General features: G+C 40.2%; 1 protein-coding gene across 3 annotated transcripts; it reads left to right on the top strand.

Annotated features, from left to right (window-relative positions):
- The first annotated feature begins 4,015 nt into the window (after positions 1–4,015).
- gpr146 (G protein-coupled receptor 146) lies at positions 4,016–15,359 on the top strand. Of its 3 annotated transcripts, none has more exons than XM_034144275.1 (2): positions 4,016–4,306; positions 10,817–15,359. In XM_034144275.1, exon 2 carries the CDS (start codon positions 10,852–10,854, stop codon positions 11,851–11,853), a length of 1,002 nt encoding a protein of 333 aa, XP_034000166.1. In that variant the 5' UTR covers positions 4,016–4,306; positions 10,817–10,851; the 3' UTR covers positions 11,854–15,359. The 3 variants fall into 3 exon arrangements, with proteins under 3 accessions (XP_034000166.1, XP_034000167.1, XP_034000165.1); XM_034144276.1 differs by lacking the exon at positions 4,016–4,306 and adding an exon at positions 9,349–9,486; XM_034144274.1 differs by lacking the exon at positions 4,016–4,306 and adding an exon at positions 9,521–9,743.
- Positions 15,360–18,503: the final 3,144 nt, after the last annotated feature.

Here is an 18,503-nt window from a genome sequence, read left to right as displayed (position 1 = left end):
GTTGGAGCACTAACCAATAGAAGTGATAGTGTTACATATGTCACTAGTGTCACTTTGATCGTGGCATTTAGGCAGGGTTTGGGAGAGAAACAACCTACAGTATATAACACACTACAAGAAAGGGAAACTCCGAAAAGCAAAATAGGGCATTTTTAAGAAGCGTCTATCACTGAAGAAGAGGCTATATACTGAATCTATTAGAAGTCTGGTTACACTAACTAAATTATTTCATTCCAATTTCTCTGCTTCAGTTCTGTCAAAGTTGTGCTAGAGACTTATGTTCAGCACTCCTACACACTCGATAAAACTCCAGTTCGCTCACTAAGCCATGGCAAGGCTTTTCTGTTTTGAAGCTGTGCATTCCAAAAATCTTTCACTACTGTTTTTCATTTTTATTGCCGGCCTAGAACTAATCCATTACATGCAAGGAGAGCTGAAGGGTCACCGATAAATTGAGATTTTAATGAAATATCTGCTTCCAGGTTCTTTTCACACTGTGGACCTTCAGGGTTTCACTCTAGGGCTTTGTTGCTCTATCCCTCTTTCCCCTCAGGTGCTGAGCAGGAAATTGAGGGATGGATCTGTACACAGTGAAGCCCTGATTAAGACCTGATGTTACCGCTGCAGGGGCCATGTTATCACAGACCTGTGGAGCTTAGCAGGATCAAATAAGGTTTTATAAGTTAGTGACATTAAAATTGAACATGACATTAATGTTGTGCTTTGATGATAGTTTATCACTATAAAACCTTGAAATGGTTGCAAATTATTTGGGTGATTAAAATCCAATGTGTCACTGGCTTTGCAAAATGCAGCATGGAGAATGTGTAACCAGCAAAGCAAAAGACAGAAAATGTATATGTGAGTATTTGGTCATAAAACACTGCAGCCTTTATGCACTGCAACAATAAAAACAATTGAGTTATTAAGTAACTTTGCTTATTATCTGTATGGACTATACAATACAGTAAATCATTGTGAAATTAGCTGTTGTTGAGACACAAATGCTTGATACTTCATTTAATAATTTGCTATTATGTCAGGATTATGATTTGAACTATAAACTGTGGCAAATGTATGATAATCCTTAATCTTCTTAGCAAACTTCTGTTGCTCCATTCATCAGAGCAACACACAGGCATTTCATCTTTCTAACATAATGTATTCATTCCCAAAGGCGAAAAACACAGTCTGCTTCACTACAAAACATGTTCTCATTATGTTCATTAGAATAGAAGCCACCATACTTCCTCTAGGCATTCAGACATGAGTTTAATTTTCTTTCATTTTGAGGGATGGGACAAGCAGGATAACCTTTAGGAAATAAAAAGATTGTTTGTCTGAAGCAAGGATTTGTCCTCTAATTAATGACATTTAGTCAAATGCAATAATGGCACATTTATGACTGAAAAACTTTGGAAATCATGGATATTTGGCTGTCCCTCCTAGATTTAGTTCATATCTCGCCAGATCCTGAAAAAACACAACCCCACTAATATAGTCCCTGGTGTTGTTTTAATGTGCTGCTGTTTTTCAGTATGACCTCATGTTCAGGGTGATAGAGATATCTGGTTAGGTTAAAGGGTAGGTTCAACATTTCTTTCTGACTCTGAAATGAATAGCCAGGGGCCAAAAAGAACATTAAAACTGGATTTGTTCCCTGTACAGTAATTCCTGTTCACAATTATCTCTTTGTTATGCACTTTCAGAAGTTACCCTACCATCCACCTGTTCTTATAGATTTGCACATTGAAAAAAAGTGAAATCTTGGAAGTTTAAAATATTTTGTTAAATAGTAAGAACTGAGCAAACATACTGTACATGTACTAACATGTGCAATATCATTCGAAACTAGAGAATGCAATTCCTGAAGAAATTGCTAGTGGGAATGCTTTATGCTGAAAAGCTGACGCTAAACTGCTATGCTGAAATGTAATGTGTAAGAAGAAAGTGAAGAATTTAGATTGAAATGATACATGAACACTGGGGTGTGATGAGTGAAGAAAAGAAAGTAAAAAGGCTTGGAAAAGCAGCAGAATATTTGAACTGCAAACTTTTGAACTAACTTGATGGTGAATGATCTGTTGCCATGCCAACGGCATTTGATGACATCCCATAATACGCTTAGATGCGTTGATGGCTGCATCGTTACCAAACCTGTGAGGTTTTGGGCTGTTTGGAGCATTTTAACTGAAGTTATGAGAAAACCGTGTTTCATGGCGAGCATTGTGTTACCATGGCAACGACATTTGAAGAAATCTCAAAACTGTCCTGTAGATGTCTTCACGGCTGGACTGTTAAGCACACATGTGAAGTTTGAGCACTTTTTGAACATTTTCATAGGAGTTAATGTATGGCGACATCGTCTTTTATGGCGAGGGATGCGTTTCCATGGAAACGGCATATGATGACACCCCATAATTGACGTAGAGCTGTTGAGGGCAGGACCATTAACCATTATCTGAAGTCTGCTGCTCTGAGCATGTCAGTTGGAGTTATGACATCATCGTGTTCCATGACACAGGTGTTTATATTTGAGCTAACTAGGTGTCCAGAGATCAAAGGTTTCCATTGTTCTGAATGAGATATAAACCTCTTACATGTGAACGTTTTGTTGAAGAACCGTAACAGATATCGGTGAAATTTCAAAGCGTGAAGTATGTCAACGAACTTGAGCATCTGAAGTGTAGTTTTTGTGTACTTTCGGGTCAATAATGTGGCCTTTTTGGCAGTTTAACTAAAGGTGTGCGGCTGCTGCTGTGAGGAAATATCAGCCTGAAATTACAATGGGCTTTAATGGAGACATGTTGAAAGTTTTTGTCACTTCATACCATCAAGAGGCATTTTGTTTAATTATTTTTGCGTAATTATTTGTCATTTTTCAAGCTACGAGATGTTTTCCTATGTTTGTCATGAAAAATGATGTCTCAGGAATGTAGGGTTTGGGAATTATGGCAGTTTAAAAAAGAAATATGAAGGCAAATTTCAAGCTTTTCCTACACTGTGACATCACGCACTCTAGTTAATGTTAAAATCTGAAGAAGGCCTCTGTACCAAGGTCTGAACAATGTTTAATATCTCTAAAAGTAAGAACCAGATTTAAAAGTTGTGTTACACGGATAATGTCAGAAAGATATGTAACATTTTAAAGTTGGAATGAGGTTTCTGAGTGAAAGTTTGAATGAACAGTTAGCAGTTGAAGTCGCATGAAGATTGTTCAAGTCTGAAGATTTTCTCCATTGACTTCAATGGTTAAAAATGTGATGAATTATGGGATATATCTCGGGAATTATGAAAGTTATGAATGAGAAAAGTAATAGCCATCGATTCCCGACCGAGCTGAATGTTTTGATGTTTGAACGGAGTTTCTGCGATGTGGAATGTGGGAGAAGAAGACCGGCAAAATAACGGGCGGAATCAAGATTTTTGTATCAGCATTCCCACTAAATAAATTAGACTTGGATCATACTGAATGTGTTGCTTAAGAGTTTGCTAACAGATGTGTTGTTTTGCTGTTGTTAAGCACTGCCCTTATTTACCTTGATTCAATTAAGACTTTATAATTTTTTGATGATTTGATCGTAGAGGAATGCCAAGTTTTCTTCAATAATGGAAGGTATCACGAGGTGAGTAATTGATATTCAAATGTTTTTTTTGTGTGGTTAAAATCTTTTTTTTTAGGTTAGTAATGTTTTAAGGTTAGGGTTGGGTTCAGGTTAAGGACACCACATAATGTAGTAACACTAAACAAACAAGATGCAAATTGCAACTGCAGCACACCATTCAAACATATCACTCAGGAAGTGACACTGATAGATACTTACTATTAGTTAAATTGTTCTGACAAATTGTGACATATGTATCAACTTCAAGGTTTGAATGTATGTGTGTTTGGTGTGTGTGTTCCCCTCAAAATCCCTCGCGCCCCACCTCCCAGCCCAGCGTCCAATCAGAGCAGACAACGTCCATTGGGGCCTCGCGACCGTAGAGCAGAGAGGAGACGGTGGGGGAGGGTCACGTGTGTACACACTAGTGTAGGCTCAGCAGCACTCTGCAGTAGTAAAGTCTGCAACGGACGGCCCCTTTTCAGAACAAGCCTCGTCCGAAAAGTTGATAGATAAACTCAGTCTCCACCGTAAGCCAGTAAAACGGTTCTTTTTAGCCTTTAAGAGCGCGTGGGAAGCTGAAGTGAGTATTTTAGGACCGCGTTTGTGAAATGAAACGACTGAGAAATGCCAGTGGAAATGCTACATCCAAACCCAATGCCGCCGTAGGTTTGCCACCGAGCCAAATATATACGTTTCTGGTGAGTTTTCCTCTTTTTTTTATAATTTCGCCAACTAATGAGATTCAGGGTGCCTTGAATATTCACCTTACAGTGGTAGAAAAGTGAGTTTTCTCCATCGAGGATGAGTAGATGCGATGTTGAGTGACTGTGCCAACAATAGCCGCAGAAAATGGTAGAATAATGGTAAGAGCCGTGACAGCTCCGCACGCTTTGAACTGTGCAGTCAAGTGTGATGGAGAGACATGATGTGCGCAATAATAAATAGACACCTCGATAGAAAGGCTGGTTTGTTTTTCTTACCCTTGTTCGGCTGTAGTAGCTCCATTGTTTTAACGACGCGTTTATATTTGGAAAACAACACCTCAGTTTTCTCAAAGTGCTGGGAAAAAAGTTGTTATCAGTTTAATCAGAGGTCTTGAAGTTTAAAACTCCCTCACTGTCAATAGAAAGTGTGGCTTTAAAGATAGACTTGTCTTTGCTTGAATAATGACTCTTGTTAACATGACAGGGAATAGAGATAATCAGATGTCATAGAGTTAATTAACCATATGTGATGCTTATAACTAGAAGACTCAAAGAAGAAGACAGCCTTTGTTCGTAAATCCCAGGCTATCAATGAGTAATTACTACGTTTTTAGATATGTTTATTCGTTTGAACATCCATACAATATAGGATCATACTTCTTGAAGACTTATACAAATGATAGATTCTTGTACTCACAAATCATAGAATATATTCCATGTATTGATAGTGGTTTTTTGACCCAGCTTGACACCTTTTATTTTGAAAAATGATATCAAGACTTTTTAATCAGCTTTAGAAGACATTATTTAATCATTTGTGACCCTTACTTTCTAATCATGTTTGACTCTGCAACCAGGAAGACAAGTGAACGCTCCTTTCTGACAAAGTAGTTCAGATCAGATAAGTCTTTACGGTCCCACCAAATTAAATGCTTCTTGAGATTTAGGCTTTGCACTTGTTGTCGTCAACTTCATCCATGTGACTGAAGGGGACATGGGTCGTGTGGGCCATGGCTTAATGGCGGTAAGCCTGCTTTGTGCTGACCATTGAACTCTGACTTTGTTGATGCCTGTCACAGTTCAACATGTTGCCAAAAAGACGCTGAGGAAGCTGTTGTGACAAGCTGTGACCTGTGCTTGACCAGAGTTTCTTACCCTGGAAGTTCATATGAAGCATGACTACTGCCAAAAGACATTTCTGACATTGTTCAACTCCCTCTTGAGTCAATTAAATCGTCAACATTTTGGACCGTTTCTGTGATAAACCTGTCAAGATTTTTGGATTAGCAGATTAGCAAAACAGTGGACAGGTAGATAAGTGACCTGTTTGATCCGTTTGCTTAAAAGTCTGTTTTCTTTTTGAGGAATTCATATCTTAAGTTATCTTTCCTGCAACAAAATTCCAGCGCTCTGACTCAAATCCTTAAGGCCCGGACACACCGGGCCGATTTCGGCCGTCGATAGATGTCTGGCCGTCGATGAGCGTCCTGTCGCCCTACTCAGATTGGTGTGTCCAGCACCGTCGTGTCTTTTCGGCCGTGCCGACACCTTCCGCTCAACATGTTGAATCGGGAGCACACACAGACGGCTATTCTTTTTCATTTTCCAGTACCGCACTAAACATGTTTTCGATTATAAGTCGTTATGTGAAACAGTCTGTGATGGACGAGAGTGAAAATGGAACGCACGCTATTTGTTGTTTGTACATATCACGCAGTCTGTCTTCCGGTTGCCTCTTTTGAATTAAGAATACACACTACCGACGCCTGCTGGTAAGGAGAGTTATTGCCGCATGCGCACGCAGTGCGTACGTGCTACTTGGCCGTCGGTTGAAGTCTTTGCGGTGTGTTCCAGTGCGACTTTTTGGCCAAGACACAGGAGACATGAGGCGACACAACAATCAGGTCCGTCGGGACGTGTTCTTTGGTGTCAGTTTGGTGTGTCAGGGCCTTTAGGGACCAATGATGATTTGGGGAAAAATGTCACGATTATATTAAACCCTTCCACTTTAATGGAGTCGGTGTCAAGTATTTTAATCACCCCTTGGTGATATTCATTTACAAAATGTTGTGCAGCATTAGCATGCACCTGAAGTCAGATGGCTCATTAATAATCTCTGTTAATAGACTGCTTTCCAAGAACAAAAGGTTTAGAAATGCACTAGAGCCGGAAAGATTTAGGTACTGGAATAATAGGCATCTTAATGGCCTCTCATACTGTAAGTAGTTTAGCAGTTATGTGGGTAGATACTCATTATACTTATTAAATTGCTAAGAAACTTCATGAATCAATGTGATTCTGTTTTACTTTGCTTCTGACATTGCTGCCCAGTCACTGCATGTGCAAATGTGAGTCATGTATTTTCTATCTGTAGTATTTTGGTTGCTGCTCCGCTGCACACTGCTGCAGACGCAAGGAGCGAATCATGTGACATCACTCAGTACTTTCTGAGAAGAGCCTGTAAATTCCAGTAAAGATATATGAGGGGTGTGGGCCCAGAATGTCACACTAACTCCCATCAGACGGCGATATCTGGCCTTCAAAATGCTCAGACGTCAAGCACGTGGGCGTCACTCTTACGAGATAATGTTTGGTGGGGCTGAAGCGCGCTGGAACACCCCCCCCACTCCTCTGGGAATATTTAACTTAACCGCTTTTGACACGGACTGAGGCAAAAAGTTCAGAAGGGGCTTAACCAAGTCTACAACTGCAGTCCAAGTCGTGCAAGAAGAACTCTCACTAGAGCTTAGGCTATTCTTACTTGGCAATGTCATTTACATTAGCCTCCTTTAGGATATGCAAAAGCCACCTTCTCCTGAACTTATTGTTGCATACTTGCATGCATTCTTCAATAACTAATATGCATTGTTAAATGACTGCATACATATTCTTCAAAGAGAACTTTATCAGGAAGTACACATGTTTTAATAATAGCAGAATATAGCTCCTGTTCCTGTTTATTTGAACAGCGTATCTCTGACCTTAACTCAACTCTGTTCTGCATCACTTCCATCTGTATGTGGCAGAAACTAGCATGAGCTTCAAATTGGACCTGATCACTCTGAATTCAAACAGACATACTGTAGCTCATATGAGTAGGAGGAGACGTTTTTCTTTCACCTCGCTTCCCTCAGTGGAGTGGAAAAGTCGAGATTTTATTATCATGGGCTGCTGGCAAACTGTGCAGAGCTAAAGTGCATGACAACACCAAAGCAGAGTTTGCTCAAGAGTGATTTGATTCAGACACAGCAACGCTAGCAGTGGTTATTCACAAGTTTAATATGAAAGCTATTATTAAAAACATTGATTAGTTAAGGCTATAATATCTAAATGTGATTTATTGTGCAGTGAATTGGAGAAATTGCTGTGGTATTGCTTACTAATACTAATTCTCTTTTAAGGTGCCACAACCTTATTGCATTGTATCTATTCCTTGAGTGGTTTAAAAAGTGGAATTTGTTTCACTTCGAGTAAGTGAACGTTTGAAATTCCAGTTTCAGTTTTCAGTTTACCAGTAAATTGCTAAATGTAAATGTCATAGCGTTAGAATTCATCTATATTCCCCCATGGCTTTGTCTTTGTCTTGTGTCAAACACTAGGCTAACACTGCCTTTACCCAGACTGTAAGGAAGCTCTTAGAAGTAGTAGTGCCAATGTGCTAATGAAAGGGTGGCTAAACCATCCGTACACAGCAGGTGCTAATGAATGGGGACGACCGACCACAATGCCTTTTAGTCTCTTTAATAATCACCAGCTATTCTTAAGTCATTTTCTCCTTAAGTGATAAGACGATGTTAAAGCAGTAAAAGATAAACAAACGTCTTCCACTTTAGAGGGAAGCACATCATCTATGGCAGAGCACCATAGCTGATTATGTTCTTGTGTCAAGGCCTGTTTATAGTAAATGAGTCACCTAGCTGCTTACGTTAGAGAGCCGTGTTTACAAGACATCTGAGCGGGGCTCCCGTCTTAGTGAGGACAGGTTGTTTTGTAAAGAGTAACTCTACACTTTCCAGCTCTGAGCCCCAGCCTCTATAATAGTCCCATTACAGCCAATTGGAGTAGTATAGAGGAGGGACCTTGTGTGTGTGCGTCTGTGTGGGAGGCTTCAGGCCAAAACAGCCCCTGAGTAGTGGTGTTACGTAAGTGAACAGAAGAATGTTTCCCCTTTACTGGCATCGTTACTCATCCTGCGAGAAAACAAAACTGCCTTCCTGCACTTTGTTCCGCAGAATCTTCAAGGGGGAGGCTTTGGAGTAAATTCTGTTTCGATACGTTTAAAAAAAAAAGTGTTATGCTCTTTATTTTTCCCTTTTTACAGCAGCTTCGGGGCTGAAGCCAAACATGTGGAAAACCCAACTGCTAAATTGTCGCTGAGGAAATAAAACACCGTGACTTATCACTGCGGCCCTGCGATAGCCCTGTGATCTCCTGTTTCCTTCACTGAAGCTGTTTGAATAATTCACTTAAAGTGACCTGAGTTAATTATGCAGGCAGCATTACACAACCTTTTCAAATCCTGCAGGCCTGTCAAGCTCGCTCTCAAACACTCCCAACGTGCGCGCAGTCATCTTCTCTGACCTCACCGTGAACTCCAACCCCGCGCCTTGATCCTAGCCGACCCTCCGCCAGAGCCTGCTTCGCATTTCACTCTTTATAAATCTACCCATCACCACGTGCCCCCCACTTCTTTGTATACTGCAGGGTAGCTTGTGAATGCTACTCCAGGTGTAGCTACAGTCGTAAGTGTTGTTTATATTTCACATCATTAATCCAAATATTTAAAGTAACTAAAGAAATGTAGTGGAGTAAAAGAACACGATTTACCTCGGAACTGTAGTGGAGTAGAAGTACAACGTAGCATAACATGGAAATACTCAAGTAAACTACAAGTATCTAAAAAAGTTATACTTAAGTACAGTGCTTGAGTAAATGTACTTAGTTACTTCCCACCTCTGGAGCAGTCTATAAAGTGCCAGGCTGCTTGACCATGTGAAAAGCACAAGGGCAGCACTGCGCAGCTAGCAATGCCCCCGCATGTGACAGTGATAGAGAGAGAGAGGGAGAGAGCGGTCGAGCGAGACAGGAAAGGCTTGCCGAGGCGTCAAACACTTGCTCGGCCCCGGTGTGGCTCTGAAAGAGGAGAACGAGTGGGTTTCGAAACGAGACATATTGTGAGGCGTTTGTATTCAGCCAGTCAGATGCAGTGAAGTGAAATTAACAGTGTTACCCAGGGTACAATAGCTGTGCCGTGGCTGACGTGTTTTTTTTGTGTGTGTCAAGGCCTTGTTTGTTCCCAGAAACCAATTCCATTTTGCTCATGGAGGGGAAAAACAAGTGAATGTGGTTTGTTTTGTTGTGACTTCCTCAAAACTTGGACTAATACTTACAATTGCCAGCAACAGAGAGTTTGACTTCAGTAATATAATAAGTGAGTAATGTCCGCTGTGAGTTTCAACTCTCAGCTTAAACTTGTTACATTTTTTATTGCAGCCAAGCAAAACACGGAACACACACACAGAGCCGCACATAGAATATATCCATAATACATAAAACGTATGTCCACATAAGCTCACATGAATTACGATGTGATTTTGGGTGTTTTATAATTGTGGTATTGCTTTAATTTCCTTTCCTCACAGGGTCTTAATACAGTGATAATATACAGGGTATAATGTTCTGAGCTTATTTTATTGGTCTCACACACGGAAATGAAACTGCATGCTGTTCTTTTCTTTGAATTTCAAGGAAATGCCATATGAAAGTACTGGTAGTTCTATTGATAGTTTACCATATTATTTACCACTATTTTGATAATCCTAGAATCGTTTTGGTACATTTTTCTTGCATATCTGTCAGAAAATGATCTCAAATTGGCGATTTCCTGCTTTCTCCTGGTTTATGTTTTATTAAAGTGAACATCTTTGAGTTTTGGACTAACAAAGAAGACATTTATAAACATCACCTCCGATTTAGGATGGATAGTTTTCACTTTTTTCTGACAATTGACTAGGGCTGCTCAATTAATCGTATTTTAATCGCAATTACGATTTTGGCTTGCAACGATTATGAAAACAACATAATCGAAATAAAACGATTATTTTTTTATTTTATTTTTTTTTAATTATTTCTTTTTTAATTATTTTCTTTATTGGTTTTTCAGTTGAATTATACTTAAAGTTCAGGGTAATCAACTGTTAAAAACATACTGTTCACATTTTTTTTTTCAATAAATGGATGTTTTCAAAGTAAATGGATAATCGTTTTTAATAATCGTGATATCAATTATTGAGATTATGATTTGTTTCAAAATATTAGGATTTTGTTATCTCTTTTGGAATAAAAACATTCTTAAATTGAATGGACAGCAATCATAGCTTGTCCAGAATAATTGTTACAGCCCTAGATATTTGCCAGCTCTTATTTTTACTGCCAATTATTTGCAACTTTGACGTTATGTATCTGTTCCGTAACTAACTTGTGTCTCCCTCACTCTGCCTGCAGTGGATCTGTTGAGCGAGGCTCCCAGAGTCAGAGCGATGTGGCTCTGCATGGTTTACAATGAGACGGACACCAGCGTGGACTTCCGGCTCTGCCAGGACTTCGGCCTCATCCTGTCCGTGTTCTCCCTCATCTACCTCCTGGTGTGCTTCCCGTTGGGGCTGTGCTACAACGTGCTGCTTATCGTGGTCAACCTCTCCAACAAGGTCTCCATGACCATGCCGGATGTTTATTTCGTCAACATGGCTATCGCGGGCCTGGTGCTCAACCTGGTGGCGCCCGTGGAGCTGCTGAACTCCTCCTTCACCCGCTGGCACGCGTGGGAGTACAACAACGAGGTGTACATCACCCTGCTCATCCTCTTCAACATCTCCTCCCTGGTCATCATGTACTCCACCACGCTGCTCAGTCTGGACTACTACATCGAGCGGGCGCTGCCTCGCACGTACATGTCCAGCGTGTACAACACCAAGCACGTGTGCGGCTTCATCTGGGGCGGCGCCGTGCTCACCAGCTTCTCCTCGCTGCTCTTCTACGTGTGCAACCACATCTCCACCAAGATGGTCGAGTGCTCCAAAATGCAGAACAAGGAGGCGGCGGACGCCATCATGATGTTCATCGGCTACGTGGTTCCCGCCGTGGCTGTTCTTTACGCCTTCGTGCTCATCCTGCGCATCAGGAAGGAGTCCACGCCCCTGGACCAGGACTCAGCCCGCCTGGACCCCTCCATCCACAGACTGCTGCTGGCCTCCGTGTGTGTGCAGTTTGTGCTGTGGACGCCGTACTACATGACCCTGCTGGTACACACTGTGGCCGGAGCGCCGGGGTACATTAGCAACACACATTACTTACCCACATATAACTTTCTGAGATGCGTGTCCAAGCTGCTGGCGTTCTCCAGCAGCTTTGCGATGCCTCTCATGTATCGACAGATGAACAAAAACTTTTCTAACAAGCTCCAGCGGCTGCTCAGTAGGCTGCGCTGCAGAACCCAGTCCTGCCCTCCTGAACGCTCCACATTGCAGCAAGTGGTGACGTGAGACCCCATCCTGGGAGATTGTTACCCATGCCCCTCTAACTCCCACTTTTTCAAGCTCTTGGCATAGCCGGCACTTATCCCCCCCCCCCCCCAAAGGAGCCAGTATCTGATGGAGCTCCCTCGCTGCTCTGGACTGGGTTAAGAGCGACGTAGCTGACTGGAATTTCCTTCACCTTCCAGAACCTGATCTGCTCAGTTCTGCAGGGAGAGGACAAACAAAGCAAGAACCACTAAGTGCTGTTATTTGTTGTCACTGAGTGAAGCTCTCCACTAAGACACATAAGCTTCTAGTTTGAGGGCGGTAAATTGGCACATTAACTACCCAGCGCGGTGTTTTCTCCAAATTTCACACAAACAGGCGAGCACTCTGTCATTGCAGTCTGTGCGGCCTCCTGCATCGGCTGTGTTATTAATATTCTGAGAACAAGTTTGACCTATTCCTGATTTCACTGTAGACTCACATTGCCCTTTGAACATTTAATCAGCCTGGCTTTCAAGGAGCAATTCTGTTTTTACCAGTGGAAGTGTCAAATGTCATGTCGACTAGTTTTAATATGTAATGCCGATATCTGTAAAGCAGATTTGACATGTTACAAATTACAACGATCAAGAACATTTAAAAAGTGAGTTCTGAATATCAATTTAACAGTTTGATAAGTGAGAATTGAGTTTTAGATATTGCTTAGGACTCGTCAAAATGACATTATGGATATGTCGACTTGGAATTATAATGTGTCAAATTGATCAAAATGAATGAATGATTAATTATTTAAAAATGAATTAAATTAAATATATGCAATTGGGTTCGAATAGAAGTCAATGTTTTAAGAAAGGTGAAATCAAATAAGAGTTATCTAAACCAAACATTCACAAGTATCGAGAAATAAAATGTTGACTATTGAGATATAGGATTTAGATACATTTTGGAAAGAATTCACTACTATTTAAAATAACATCAAGGATATGTTAGCTTGAATTTCTAACTTAAAAAGCAACTGTTAATATATACGATTGCAATAATGATATACAATTGAAGTCCAAACTCGAATAATGAATAAATAATTCATGATGCTTTCTCCTGACACACTAGCAGAACCATTGCCGACCCACGTTTTGTGCTGCCAGTGAACATCAGTGTTTTATCGCCCTCAAACTAAAAGCCTTGTCCACTTGAATGAGATGACAGCTCTGAATTTAAAGAGCTGGATTCATCTTAAACTAAAACGTGTGATTCCTCATAATCAGAGCAAATAATCTTCTCATTTGTAAAGGTAGAGTACAACATTGATGGTTTCTTCATTTCAAAAGCTATTTTCTTTCTCGGCACCTACACGTAGCTTCTGCTAAGGGGATGTTTCACTGTAATAAATAACACAGCACACAGGTAACACGTTTTTTTGTTGCATAAACAATTAATATACATCACTTTAAAGTCACACAGACTACATGACACATCGCTCATTATTCAGGGTTCAGTCATAACCGGTATACCTCTTGTGATCTCTGCTGAAATCACATCACCTGTCAAGCCTAAGCAGCTCAAATCCACTCTTTAAAAATCAGCTCATCAGTATGAGAACAGAGCCTCAGTCCAGTATGTGATTGGTTAAGGAAATATACATGAAGGCCTCACATGGTGAAGTCCCCACAGGGTCACAGAGGAGGAGGCATGGACATTCCCCGCATTGTGAGAGCGTTTGGGAAGTTGTGTCCAGTGGAAGTATGAAGCCTGACTAGTTCACATTTCAAAAACCTCCACACATGATATATGAGTCGCCTGTCAAGCACCTACAAACAGCAGATTTTAAACTGCAATGCTGCTCCAGATCATCTGCACTTTTCCCGTTAAAGCCGCTTCTTGCCTGCCACTAAGCTAACGGACTGGACACCAGTTTGAAAATTAGAATTTAAACTTGTTTTTGCTTGAGGTCTGTTGCATCACTGCATTACTGGCCAGTTTGTGAATCTCCCTGTGAACAGATACATGCAGCGAGGTGGGGCATTCACTTGAAGACAAATAGAGAGTGAGCACACTTTTTCACTCAAATGCTAAATAAATAACAATCATATGTATTTGTAGACAGTTTACACCTTCAAAGGTGTCTTTGACTTTCACTGTAAATGCCGCATGTGCTAAATAGATTCAATGCTTATCATACATCTGTTGACATTCACAATATATCACACATTTTTTTTAACACCTAGGGATATTTTTGTCCACGTGGGGTATGAAACGGTTCGCAGCAGAGCCCCACCTTCTGTACGTGTATCCACAATCAATCAGTGAGAAGGACTGTTTATTTGCAACTGAGGCTGTGTGTTTACATTATGTGCTGCAATATGTGCCGCCCCATAAAAAAAAAAAGGTTGTCTGGATCGTGTGACACGGTGAATCATTATTTGAACTTGGATCAAAGTCCTAATGCATTTGGGATTGTAAGGCAAACAGTAGCACACGGTCAGATGATAAGTGGTTTGAATCAAAGCTTGTGAATGTCTCATGGAGGACGTGTAAGCAGCATTGTGTTGTATTGGTGTTCATTATCAGCCCAGAATTGGTGCACTTTTGTTATGCAATTACTGAAACCCCCAACTATTATTTGAAAAAAGGGCCTACAATGACACTTGATTTAAAAAGATTCTATTGTTGAGTGTGACATTTGAACATGTTCCAATTGGTATTTTGTAGCAATTTATCCAGATACTTTATTTTCATTCAGACATCCAACTAAGAAAAAACATATTTTTGATAATTAATTTTAAGTTTAAAGGCATTCACCTGTCAGTCCAAATCTTCATCCCCCCCAGGATAAAGTATTCTTACTCCGATTGATTATGACTATCTAACTTTACCATGTTGCCTTTAACACCGCCACGTTTTGCAAGATTGCTTGATTTGATATGTGCCATCTAAATCTGAATTTCTCTTTAAATATCTAAAGTAAGTAAGAGACGGGACCTAAAACAAACTTCTTGGCAGACGTAATAATGAGCAATCAGCAAAAAATGGACTGACTGCACGATGCACACAACTGGATAAATAAAAAAAGAAAGATCAATTTGAGGCCAAAATCCGACCCAACTCAGATTACTGCTGAGTTTGGTTTATTATTCCAGAGGGGCCATAATCTCACATCAGGGCGAAGACATTTGAATAATAATCACTGCGCTCAGTTCAATTGCTGAAGAGACCAGAAGTGTAAAAACACCCTCCAAGTTCTCGTGTGTCGAATGTATACAGATGCATTTTAACTATTTGAACGGCAAAACCTCAAGAGTCCACTTTTTCAGATGTGATGCTTTTTGTGACTGTGTATGCAAGTGTATAATGTATAATACAAAAGAATGTGTATATATTGTATGTGAGAGATTTACAGGAAGATACCATGCTCTTTCCAAAACACAGTATTATTTTTCTGAGATATATATATTTAGATTCTGTAAGTAATCTACTCTATTGTCAACTGAGTCAAAGACTGATTAAACAATAAACTAACATTGATATCACTCCTTTTATTTGATTGAAAAGCAACATAGTGATGAAAGTCTGCTAAAACATCTGTCGTTTGGCAAACTTTGAGTACATCCAAGTGTCTTTAACATGCATGTTCTCTAATATCCAAAAGAGGGTGAATCCACTGGTGGCTAAAAGAAGTCAGATTGTATTGAAGTCTATGAGAAAATGATCTACTCATTTTGTATTGATGTATTGTCCTAGTTAACATGTTCTCAAAAGCTAGTTTCACTTCAGCATTTTCATTTAATAATGTATGGTCCCATTTAGAGTGAAGAAATGAATACGCAGCATATGCTTTAGGGTGGGGCTACCTTGTGATTGACAGCTCCGTAACATGGCATTTTCAGTGCACTTTTGGGTTTTCTATAAAAACATGAACCCTTTAACAATTCATAAAAGTTAATGCAACATTTTTAAGGCTTTACATTTTTTTTCAGTGTTCAGTTGTACATTGCTCCACCCTCTCGTGTCTCATTGAGTTTTGGTTGCCATAAACAAGATGGCAACGACCAAAGCGCCAAACTCCAGGCTTCAAAACTGTAGTCCACTAACCATTGGGTGATGTTTCGGTGTGGTCCACTTACTATATACGGTCTATGGATGTTGAAAAAAACTGAAAAGACACATTTCAGGGGTGAAAGAACTTGGAAAGCCCCTTGCAATGCAAAAATACTGTTCTTACTTGCTTTTTTATTTGAAAAATGCAGACTACTCGACTCAAGTTTTGCTTTTTGCCCCCCCGAGTGACAGTGGGCTGCCTCAGCTCTCCTGCTGCTCTCCACACACGCTAACAGCAGATTTGTTTGTGGTGAGACCTTGCAACCACGCCACTCCGACTGGGGAAAAATAGCAGCGTTCCAGGCATTCTGGGAATTGTTTAGTCTCCAATACTGCTGCCATTCTCAACGCAAACAATGTTGTGTAGGCTAGATCTGATAACAATGGTGCACACAGAGAGCTGTGTGACTGCCTGCAATATGAGCATCTTATTATCTGTACTCTGCTAGCTTCCTGTTGCATCACAGGAAGCTAGCAGAGTATAGATAAGATATACTGTAGCACTGAGAAAACCTAACTTTGTGATTTGATGGGTTACAAATAAAGGTTAAGAAGAGGTGGACTACGTACATTTAACTTTTAACATTTAACAAGTAGTATTATATTTACTTAAAATAAGTACTAAATATAAAACTACTAGGCTATAGGCCTACATAAAAGAAGTACTAAATATAAAACTACTTGTTAACTACATGTTAAAGTCCTGCATTTTAAAATGGTAGAATAGTAGAAGTACTGTATATGGTAGCAGTAAACACTTAGGTAAAGTACAAGTACCTTACTATTGTACTCAAGTAGAGTATTCAGTGACTGAGGTAAGGTGTCTTATTTTAGGAGGTCTATCAGCTGTTGTCACTAGGGTGCAACAGTAACGTGAATGCACAACAGTGAATATATTTTCAACGTCTTTCAAGCGAAAACACGGAGCAAACAGCAGGTCCGGCAGGAGGAGGAGGTCTTGAATTATATATACTACATCTGGAAAAGATATGATAATGGAGTCAATTGAATATGGTTGTCATGGTTCCCTTTTCCTCCGAGGACTGGATTTATACGGGGCTTTGGTTTCACTCTGTTAGCTCAAGAAGACAACACAAAGAACACAAAACATCTGTCAGACACACCATCTGTATTTGTAAAAATCAGGAAGCTGATGATGCAGCAGGATTTTATTTTTCATATAGAGGAAAACTTGGTTGTTGATAACATGAATAAGTTATTGCTCCCTAGAGGGCGCTGTTAAAAAAAAGTGATTGAAATGTTAACAATTGGGGTCAGAGGTCACCTACAGCGTCATTTCAGGTGTAAGAAACTGGGGTGAGTGTTTTTGTGCCCAAATGAACATTTTCAGCTGTTGTGTGTTTTACTTTCTAGGCTTTCACACAGCTAAGTTATAAACAATAACAAGTATGAAGACAGAGTTACAGTTTTTGTTTTTTAGCTAAGCTACAACATGTGGATGTTAGCTTAGCCACTAGCAAACTAAACAAAGTTGAGGTTGTTTGTCTCATTCTCTTTGGTTCACTGACTATTATTTATATAACAATGAAAAAAAGCCATACAAAAAATTATTCCTTCTTTTTTTATTATTCCCCCGGAAGCAGGATACATATTAGGTTGAAGCATTTCAATGATTAAGTTGTCGTATTTCAACTTTAGGTTGTAGGTTTACATAATTTGCTTTGTTGTATAGCATAGGCCTACATAAACACAATAAAAGGAATAAGGTTGTAAAATATACTATTCTTTTATAAAAAGTATTATAACATTAAAAGAACAAAGGGAAATGACAATAACAATATGACAAATTACTTAATAAAATATGTGCAGTATCTCAGAATTTAAAGGGGACCTATCATGCAAAATGCACTTTTGTACGTCTTTTATACATGAATATGTGTCCCCAGTGTGTCAGGGAACTCACCAAGTGTCAGAAAACACAACCCTCTCTATTTTCCTCCATACCCAAATCTCTAAAAAAGGGGCTGCAACGGATCTGATAAAAACTGATCCAGATTTGAACACTGTCCTGACGTCAGGACGGTGGCGCTACGGCTATTGGGCCAACTCTCCACCTATCAGGGGAATGTGGGGTTGGGCCACGGCCGGCCATTGCCGCTCGAAAGCGCTGGAGACGCTGTAGTACATATGCCAGGCCTGTAAGTCGCGCTGTAGTCTGCCACAAAAGCAGCGAAGAAGACTTCCCGCCCATAGTTACCATGGTTACCCTTCTGTTTATTCTCCGCTGTGGCTTTTTTTCTCCCTCCCGGAGGCAAGCGTTTGCTCCTGCTGCTGTAATTCAATGCAATCCCTCCCCGTCGAGGCAAGCACTGTAATTCTCTCCGGTTAGTCCACCAGCAGATGACAAACACCCACCTCTCCGCCTCTTCCAAGGAACGGGGGGACCGTGTGGCAGAGTTTCAGTTTCAGTTTGTTTCGCCGGTCAAGATGTCCGTTAAAGTTTAAATCTTCCGGACGAAATTTGAAAAGTGCCGGTCAAAGGTCTTCTTTGTTATTTATTGAGCTTTAAAACAAATGAATAACGACTCTATATAATAAAACACGGAGGACGGAGA

The sequence above is a fragment of the Trematomus bernacchii genome, unplaced genomic scaffold (genome assembly GCF_902827165.1).
Source record: "Trematomus bernacchii unplaced genomic scaffold, fTreBer1.1, whole genome shotgun sequence".
NCBI lineage: Eukaryota > Metazoa > Chordata > Actinopteri > Perciformes > Nototheniidae > Trematomus > Trematomus bernacchii.
The sequence above is the reverse complement of the archived record's forward strand: the minus strand, read 5'-3'. Positions and strand labels throughout refer to the sequence as shown.